We start from the raw sequence: 9,761 nt of genomic DNA, 5'->3' as shown, positions 1-9,761 counted from the left end.
CCAAGAGGCCTCCCCCCAAACCTAGGTCCTGGGCACCCTAGGTCTCAGGTTATGGGGTTTAATGTCCCCAGCAAAGGAAGTCCTTCAGCTCCTCCAGCTGGGAGCCTCTGATCCCACCCATGGTGGACAGCCCAGCCAGAGTTGCCAAGTGCAGGGTTTTGACAAATTGGCTTATAGTTAGCCCAACAGGGACTGCACCATGGTTTGTTTGAGACTCCTGTGCCATCCCTGGTCCTACCTGACAATTAACTGATTAATTGGTCTGGTGAGGACCACACTGTTCCATACCTCTGTGCGGTCCCTGAGCCCAACTGGCAATCACCTGATTGTTGGCATGGCTGGAACTGCACTAGAGCCAGTTTGGGAGTCTGGTGTGGTCCCTGGCAGGCTGTCATATGAAATGCATATAACTTTCCATATGTCCATCATCTTAGCTCCACTCCCCCACTCCCCCCCCCATATAAAAGTCGGTATTTATGGTCCCTGGATCCAGCTGACAAACACCTGACTGTTGGCCCGCTGGGGACTGCACTGGGGTTGTTTCCAGACCCCTGTGCAGTCCCTGGCATAAGCTTGCTTACTACTGACTGTCAAGCACCTGGCTTTCAACTGGGGCAGGCATGGAACCCACTCACAGCCAAACATTTGCATCCAAACCCCAAAAACTTACTCTGGAACAACAGTTAGCTGTGATTCAATCCTTGCAACAGCTCTGTTTATATGATGAAGGAAAGGTACCTCAAAACATTTTACCCTATGTAGAGTTTCATAGTTGGTAGGGTCGGAAGGGACCCGAGCAGATCATCAAGTCCGACCCCCTGCCATGGCAGGAAAGAGTACTGGGGGAGTACTGGGGTCAAACAACCCTGGCAAGGTGTTCATCTAGCCTCCTCTTAAAGAACCCCAAGGTAGGAGCCAGCACCACTTCTCTTGGAAGTTGGTTCCAGATCCTAGCCGCCCTGACAGTGAAGTAGCGCCTCCTGATGTCTAGCCTGAATCTCCCCTCTTCCAGCCTGTGACCATTATTTCTAGTCATTCCTGGTAGCATTTGGGGGAACAGGGACTCCCCCAATGCCTGCTGGTCCCTCCTGACTAGTTTGTAAATGGCCACTACCTCAGCCTCGTCTTGTGGAGGCTGAACAGGTTCAGGTCCCTTAGCTTCTCCTTGTAGGGCCTGCCCTGCTGCCCCCTGATCATGTAGGTGGCCCTCCTCTGGACCCTCTCCATGTTGTCCACATCCCTCCTGAAGTGCGGTGCCCAGAAATGGATGCAGTACTCCAACTGTGGCCTGACCAGTGTTGCATAGAGGGGGAGGATCCCCTCCTTGGACCTGCTTGAGATGCATCTGCAGATGCATGACAAGGTGCAGTTGGCCTTCCTGACCTTGTCCCCACACTGTCGGCCCATGTTCATTTTGGCATCAATAATGATTCCAAGATCCTTTTCTGCCTCTGCACTGATGAGAAGGGGGTTCCCCAGCCTGTAGATATGCTGCTGGTTCTTCCTCCCCAGGTGCAGTGCCCTGTATCCTGTTCTCATTCGCCCACCCCTGTAACCTGTCTAGGTCCGACTGCAGCCTATTCCTCTCTTCTAGCATGCCCACTTCCCACCACATCTTAGTGTCATCTGCGACTTTGAACAGGGTGCGTTTTACCCCCTCGTCCAAGTCGCTGATGAAGAAGTTGAACAGTGCGGGCCCGAGGACCGAGCCCTGCAGAACCCCACTGCCCACATCCCTCCAGGTCGAATAAGACCCATCCACCACCACTCTCTGGGTGCGGTCCTCCAGCCAGTTAGTGACCCATTTGACTGCGTAGGGGTCGACGCCACAGTTCCCTAGTTTTTTAATGAGATGGGGTGAGAGACAGTGTCGAAGGCCTTCCTAAAGTCCAGAAAGACTACGTCCACTGCTACCCCTGAATCTAAGGCTTTTGTGACCTGGTCATAGAAGGTCACCAGGTTGGTCTGACAGGACCTGCCTCTAATGAACCTATGTTGGTTGTCCCTAAGCATAATCTCCCCTGCTTACCCAGGATCGAGGTAAGACTAAATGGCCTATAGTTTACTGGGTCCTCCTTAAAGGGGGATGCTACCTTAAATATTTTTTATCATGGAAGAAGCATTCATATTGATGCCATCATAGAATAAACAACATTGCAAGACAGAACTCTGAAAGAGACGTTATGGAAACTCTGCATTCCTGTAGGTCAGGTCCCCTAAATTCAGCAATAGTATATATGAATTTCTTTGGTGAAAAAAACCCAGAAATCTTACTTCCACACTGTCTGTGAGTTGTGTGGTAGACTTAGACTGTTTCTTAGCCTCTAAACTTCCAGCCAGAATTTATCATTGACACCATTTAGCTCAGTAATAAACTAGGAATTATAACAAAATCATGCATCTATAAGAAGATTGCAGTGACATATGTCACAAAGTCTTCTACTTGTATTAAATGGTACTATAAGAAAGCCATTAATTTCTCAAAACCATATATGCTCTGCTTTAGCTAAGGCAGTTAACAATGCATGTTCTATGGGAACAGAAATATGACCTTGTACATAGTTTCACCTCTCAACAGAAAATATACTGTACTAATAACATTTGTCTAAAGGTTTATTTATGTGTAATACCTATATAAATGGAAAAGTAGGTTTTATGCAAAGAATTAGAAATATGTAATTCCATAAATATTTTAAACATTTTTATAAACTTACTGTATATTTTTACTTTGAAAGTTACAGAAAAATCTTTCGAATATTTGCAAAGGAGTATCAAAGAAGGACCTGTTCTAAGCTCAGAACATGCTTCATAAGGTGCTGAAAGTCTCCTAGTTCCCATTCAGGTCAAAGCTGTCTTTGTTCAGCCTCCTTGAAGCACCTGAACCTGAGTGCAACTCAGAACTTTCTATATTGCATTGCACGCTGAGGCGGCTCTGAAAAATATGACATTTAAATAACATATTCAAAGAAGAAAAAGAAAAAAAAGGGGCAAAGTAAAACTACCCCTCAACATTACTAAGAGTTATCCCCACAGAGCAACAAATATTCATTTTCACAGTTAAAATGGCATATATATAGACTTATCTGTTCACAACTTGAAAACTTTCCAACAGGTTTTTTTCAGTTTAGCTGAAATATTTTTCCTTTTTAAAAAGTTCTGAAATAACTGAACTTTGCTGCCACGTATTTTTCTGTAATTTTATAGTTTCATGAAGAAAAAAAAGATGGCTGTCAGGGTTTAAAAATACATTTATTGTTTCGATTTAACTTTCCTTCTTGCATCTTTATGTTTCTTCCGGAATTCCTAGAAATATTAAGAGTTTTAAAAACAGTATTATTTAAGAGTTTATAAACCCAAAAGCTGATCTTTTAAATCAGCTTTATTTTTATAGTTAAAAAGAAGTTAGGTGATTTATGCTTCCACAGAACTATCAATTCTTTAAGTGACTGGACAACAAAAAGTTAGAGACACAAACCTACAATATATATTTTAATAAATTCACATGGGTCTTTGTCCTTGGGATTATATTAAGTCATTTTAAGGGCTCAAATGATTTTTTTTTAAATTCAAATTAACAAATCAGGGAACCCCTCTTCCCACGATGCTATGTTCTACACCTGTTGGTATATAATAGCTTTATTTACTTACCTGAAGTAATAACCTACGCCTGTTTTCCCAGTTATCTTTGTTTTCATGGAGATCTGATAATCTGAAGAACAGCTTCGGACCCTCTACACAGATACATTAGAATAATGGTGATCCATGTTAAACAACTTCAATGGCTTTCATCACTATAAGTTTCAGTTACTAATATTATCTGATTTATTATTTCTTGGGGAAGTCAGAATATGCTTGTATTATTGTCCAGAGACTACAAATACAAGATTGCAAATTCAGATACTTATATTATCCCTTGTCATTGTAGGAATAGTGAGCAATTGCCTAATACTACCATTGAGATAAGAGAAGAGTAAGAATAACTGAAAACCCACAGATAAGTCTGAAAGTATCTAAAATACTCAGAGAGCTATGTCAACTGTTTTTTTTTCTTTTTTGCCATTAAAGGAGTGATAGAGAAATCACATTAAAATATGGTTTTTACCCCTCAGTTTAAGTGGGAATAAACAAGGACTCTGAAGCTGAACCATGTAGCCTCTGTCCTCACGACTCTCCATATTTTCTGTTGGGAAGTGTTAGTGAGTTTCATATTATTGATAAATGGGAAAAACTTTGAATTTTGTCATGACCTGATTAATGTTAGAACTGGAAGGCATGAATAGTTGAGCTAATATTTGTCATTACTAAGTACCAATGTCTTGTAGGAAACATTTAGATAGGTTCAGTTTTACCTCTTAGTCTATCATCATCTTTGGAAAAGAAGAAAAACTTATTAGTTGCCTTCTGTGAGGAAGACTGAGCACTGAAAAAAAAGACAGAAATTTTAGTCACAAACTCTACTATGCCAGCAGAACAGCCAAAACAGTGAATTAAAATACAACCAAAAAACCCACTCTTGAGCCATTTAAAGCTGCCTTACTCTGACATCAGTGGTGTCAAAGATGCAGCCCATGAAGCCCCATCATCTGGCCCCAGTGCTGGCCTTGGGTCTCAAGCTGACCCACAGACCACACAGCTGGCTGGCCCTGCATGCAAGGCCTGGGACATGTGCCCACTCTGGGACCCAAACTGCACGTAGCATCTGCCTGGGACCAGTTTGGGACCCCGTCTCTCTCTCTCACCTGGCTGAAGCAGACGCCACATGAAGATTGTTTCCAACCAGCCTGAACAGACGCTGAATCCAGCATGTGGGAGGGGAGAGCTGTGTTAATGGGCCTGATTTGGCACAGGGGCCAGCCTCATACTGTTCACCCCACAGGGCCAGATGAGTTAGAAAGCCCTGCTATACATAAATTAACTTATTACAACAATTTTGCAATAGGAATGCCAAAAATATAAAACTTCAGGGTGACTTGCTTACCAGCGAGTGGTATATAAAATTGATTGTTAGACAAGATACATATTATGTAAATATCTGTGTGGCCAGAAGTTTTTAGTGTTAAAGCTGTGGTAAGTTTTAAGGCACACAAAAGGAAGGGCTAGGGCTGGACCTTACAGACCAATTGATTTACAGGCTTTTGCAGGAAACAATCTACTTTGACAGATTCTATAACTAGACTGTCAAAAATAAAAACAATTACAAAAGAAAGGAAAGGGATAGGGGGAGGCAACATTGCTAAAAGAGATAATAAATGGATTAGATCAATCAACATGATTATGAGTTAACCTAGGTGTCCTACCAGATGTTAACACCTAGCTTAGGTAATGCGATAAGAATCACCAACATGGTATCATAGAAATCATAGAAAATTAGCGCTGGAAGGGACCTCTGGTGGTCATCTACTCCAACTTCCTGCTCAAAGCAAGACCATCCTCAACTTGATCATCCCAGCCAAAGTTTTGTCTAGCTGGGTCTTGAAAGCCTCCAACAATAAAGATTCCACCACCTCTCTGGGTAACCTGTTCCAGTGTTTTACTACCCTCCTAGTGAGAAAATTCTTCCTAATATCTAACCTAGAAACTTCCTTTGCTGCAATTTGAGACTGTTGCTCCTTGTTCTGTCATCTGCCACCATTGAGAACAGTCTAGTTCCATTCTCTTTCAAACCTCCCTTCAGGTTCTTGCAGGCTATTAAATCCCCTCTCAGTCTTCTCTTTTCCAAACTAAATAAGCCCAGTTCCCTCAGCCTCTCCTCATAAATCATGTGCCCCAGCCCCTGAACCATTTTTGTTGCCCTCTGCTAGACTCTCTCCAATTGGTCCACATCCTTTCTGTAGTCAGGGGCCCAAACCTGAACACAGTACTCCAGATATGGCCTCATCAGTGCTGAACAGAAGGAAAGAATCACTTCCCTTGACCTGCTAGCAATACACCTAGCAATGCAGCCCAGGATGCCATTAGCCTTCTTGGCAAGATGGGCACACTGTTGGCTCATATTCAGCTTATTGTCCACTGTAAACCTCAGGTCCTTTTCTGCAGAGCTGCTACCCAGTCAGACAGCCTCCAGCCTGTACGGTGCATGGGACTGTTCAGTCTTCTAAGTGCAGAACTTTGCACTTGTCCTTGCTGAACCTCATGAGATTCCTTTTGGCCCAATCATCCAATTTGTTTAGGTCACTCTGAATCCTAGCGCTACCCTCCAGCATACCTACTACCACCCCTAGCTTGGTGTCATCTGCAAACTTGCCGAGGGTGCACTCTATACTATCTTTTAGGTCGTTGATGAAGACAATGAAGAAAACCCTTGGGGCACTCCATTTGATACCGGCTACCAACTAGACATCAAGCCATTGACTACTACCCTCTGAGCCCGATGCTCCAGCCAATTTTCTATCCACCTTACAGTCCATTCATCTAGCCTATAGCTTGCCTGTCAGAATATTGTGGGAGATGATTATCAAAAGCCTTTCTAAAATCAAGGTATACCACATCCACTGGTGTTCCTGTGTCCACAGAGCCAGTCATTTCATCATAGAAGACAATTATGTTGGTCAGGCATGACCTGCCCTTGGGAATCCATGCTGAAGGAATATATACTCGCTCAGCTTTACAATGTCCTTGTGCTGTCTACATTGGACAAGTGGGGTAAGGGCTACATAAAAGAATGAACAAATGGTTTTGACCTCAGTTCCAGAAACACACAGAAATCCATGGCAGAACACTAACCTCCCCAGACATTCCATTACTGACATCAAAAAAGGCTGCAGCCTATGGAACCTAATGCTTCTTTGGAAGCCATTGGTATCTGAGGTGCCACTCTGCCCTACCTTCTGCCTGACTTCAGACAAACCTATCTAACCACCTGTGTTTAGGTGTGCAAGTGAGGTTTTCAGCAATAGTTACATAGCAGAAAACATTTAGAAGGCAGGAAGCCAGGTTTCACTTCCAGCCTTTGATCAAACATACCAGGCACTATTTTAAAAATCCTGCCTGTCTTTTTAATGCACATCTATTCATAGTGAGGTGAGCAATAAAAAAAATCTTTTTTTTGAAGGAGACATTAGTAGTTGAAAGCTATGTAATAAAAAAGTTCTGTCCTAGTTTAGACTACCACTATCAAAATTCCATTAATTTTAAGTACTATTTAATGACTACAAAGTATAATTCATATTTACATTTCTTTGTTGTTTTCATTTTTTGATGCTTCTGTGTCATCTTCAGAGCTGCTGTCCTGGAAATGTGGGTCCTCTTGCCATACAAACCTTGCAGGTCTTATTGTTTCAACTGCATAGGGTTCTGCAATAAGCACCACCAAAAAATATAGTTATTTTCCTGATGTGCCAGTTGAAACTTATTAGATAAAGAATTAAATTTGATTTCAAAGCAATACTGTGGTTTCAAGCAGCTTAGCAATGCTCCCCAAAAATTGTTTTGTGGTGTACCTGTCAAGCAGGTATACATATACCTATCTTCCTAGGCTTTACATTTCTATTTGGAAAATTCATAGTCAGTATCAACATGGTTTAGGGAGGGTACCTGTATCTGATCAGAGTTTTTCTTACTAAGAGAAAGTTTGGCCAGAGTACCAGCAGGCATTTGAAGCCCTCCCTTATTCTAGAGAAGGTCTGTGCTTATGCAGTGTTCCCAACCCTTACTGGAGGAACAGGACAAGAAACCAACTCATTTCCCCATTTGATAATTCAAAAACACTATCAAGAGCCAATGGGAGAAATGATCAGTTTTATGTAGAAAACAGTTATTTAAATATAGATTGTAGGAAATGCCTGCAAAGATCAACATAGCAAAATCAACATTTATTGCTTTAAACTTTACTGATATCTAAGCAGTAGTTTATTTTTTGACAGCATGGAAATGATTTTCCATCTAGAGTGCCATCTTATTCAATATAATTCTAAATTATTAAAAACATAATTTCCAGTAAAAGATAACTATTAACAGCACCAGGACCTACATATTTTCTTTCATTTTCACTTTGTGCCCAAAAGCTTGACTAACACCTCACCCAACTATACAGCTGGTTCATTTAAATAATTGCCCAAGAAACCCTGCTTCTCACAGATTCTTGCCACACCTTCTTTCACTGCAGACTTGTCCATATCCACACCAAAAAAGGAAAATGTAAAGCCACCAGATTCTTCTTCTGCGCTGCTTAACATCTGCTGGTCAAATACAGTTGATTCTTCCACACCATCCTCTTTGTCCCAGGGTGTTACTTCATTTTTTTCAGCTATAGGTTTTGTAGAGCCAAACATTCTTTTTAAATCCACAGCAACATCATAATATATTTCTTTGGAAACTTCAGGCAATTTCTCAGTCTCTTCCCTTTTCTTCTTTCTTTTAGCTTTACTGGAGTTACATTTTAAAGGACAATTAGAATACACACATTCGAAAGACTTTTTTTTTTTTTTTTTTTTTTTTTGCTTAAATCACACCTCATCAGATTAAAAGATACAACCTTGAAAGATTATTTATATTATGTTACTGATAACAGAACTCCTAGGAAGTGAATTACCTGAATGTGTTAGCAAGTCATTTGTTTTCTAGTATTCTTATTTTCCCAGTAATTCCAGCTTTTAGTAAAGAAACAATTGAAACTTTGAAGTATACTATGCCTGTAATATCAGTTGGGGCTAATCTTCACCTACTCCCTCCCATGCAATTAAGTGATATGACAGGTATCATAGAATCTGTCTGGATAGAAATCCCAGGTTTCAATAGAAATAAAGTATGTCTGGTGATAGAATATGGACCCCCAGAACCAGGAAGGCAGCAGCAAACTAGAATTTCTCAGGGAGATAAGCGAGGCTACAACAGCAGAAAACACACTAATAATGGGTGGCTTCAATTATCCACAAAAAGACTGGGTTAATCTAATGTCAAGTTAGGAAGGATGAAGAGACTAGATTTCTTGCCGTTATAAAAGACTGCTTCCTGAAGCAATTAGTTCTGGAACCTAAAAGAGGAGAAAGGCCATTCTTGACCTAGTCGTTAGTACTGCACAGGATTCAGTGCGAAGGGCAAGTGTTAAAGAGCCGCTCTGCATTAGTGACCACAATACAATTGGGTTTGACATCCATACAGAAGGGGAGATGAGAAAAAAGAAATCTACCACAGTAGCCTTTGACCTCAGCCAGGTCGGACCGTTCCAGGAGGTTCCTGGCCGAGATACAGGACCTCCACTTAACCCAGGAGGTGCACAGTCCCACCAGAGGAAATGCCGTTGGACCTGGCCCTGGCCACAGGCAGTGATCTGGTAAGGGGGCTCCAGGTCACCACCTGGGTGATAGCGATCATCGCTTGCTGGAATTCATCATCCAGCGCAGGGTGTCAAGGGCCTGCAGCAAGGCAGTAGCCCTAGACTTCAAGAGGGCCAACTTCAACGAGTTGAGGAGACTGGTGGGAGAGGCGCTGGGGTTCTCGAGGGCAGGGGAACTCAGTGCCCAAGATAGGTGGTTGTTCCTTAGGGAGACGATACTCGGGGCCCAAGGGGTGACAATCTCAACAAGAAGCAAGGGGGGCGAGAGTGCCCAAAAGCCTCCCTGGCTCACTAAGGATGTCTGGGAGTGCCTGGTTGCCAAAAAGGCGGCATACACCCGGTGGAAGTGGGGGGCTATCTCCACTGCTTGGGCCTGTAGGGGGGCTGTTAGGAAAGCTAAGGCGGACATAGAGCTAGGACTAGCGTCCAAGATCAAAGATAATAAAAAGTCCTTTTTCAAATATATAGGGAGGATGAAGAAGGCACC

General features: G+C 42.4%; 1 protein-coding gene across 1 annotated transcript in view; it reads right to left on the bottom strand.

Annotated features, from left to right (window-relative positions):
- Positions 1–2,024: 2,024 nt before the first annotated feature.
- NOL8 (nucleolar protein 8) overlaps positions 2,025–9,761 on the bottom strand; it is a 22,965-nt gene continuing 15,228 nt past the window's right edge. Inside the window, 5 exon segments of the mRNA XM_014520966.2 lie at positions 2,025–3,303; positions 3,649–3,731; positions 4,350–4,420; positions 7,173–7,293; positions 8,090–8,364. Of these exon segments, the coding sequence (XP_014376452.2) occupies positions 3,250–3,303; positions 3,649–3,731; positions 4,350–4,420; positions 7,173–7,293; positions 8,090–8,364 (604 nt within the window). The 3' untranslated portion in view covers positions 2,025–3,249.

Source organism: Alligator sinensis, unplaced genomic scaffold (assembly GCF_000455745.1).
Source record: "Alligator sinensis unplaced genomic scaffold, ASM45574v1 scaffold78_1, whole genome shotgun sequence".
NCBI lineage: Eukaryota > Metazoa > Chordata > Crocodylia > Alligatoridae > Alligator > Alligator sinensis.
The sequence above is the reverse complement of the archived record's forward strand: the minus strand, read 5'-3'. Positions and strand labels throughout refer to the sequence as shown.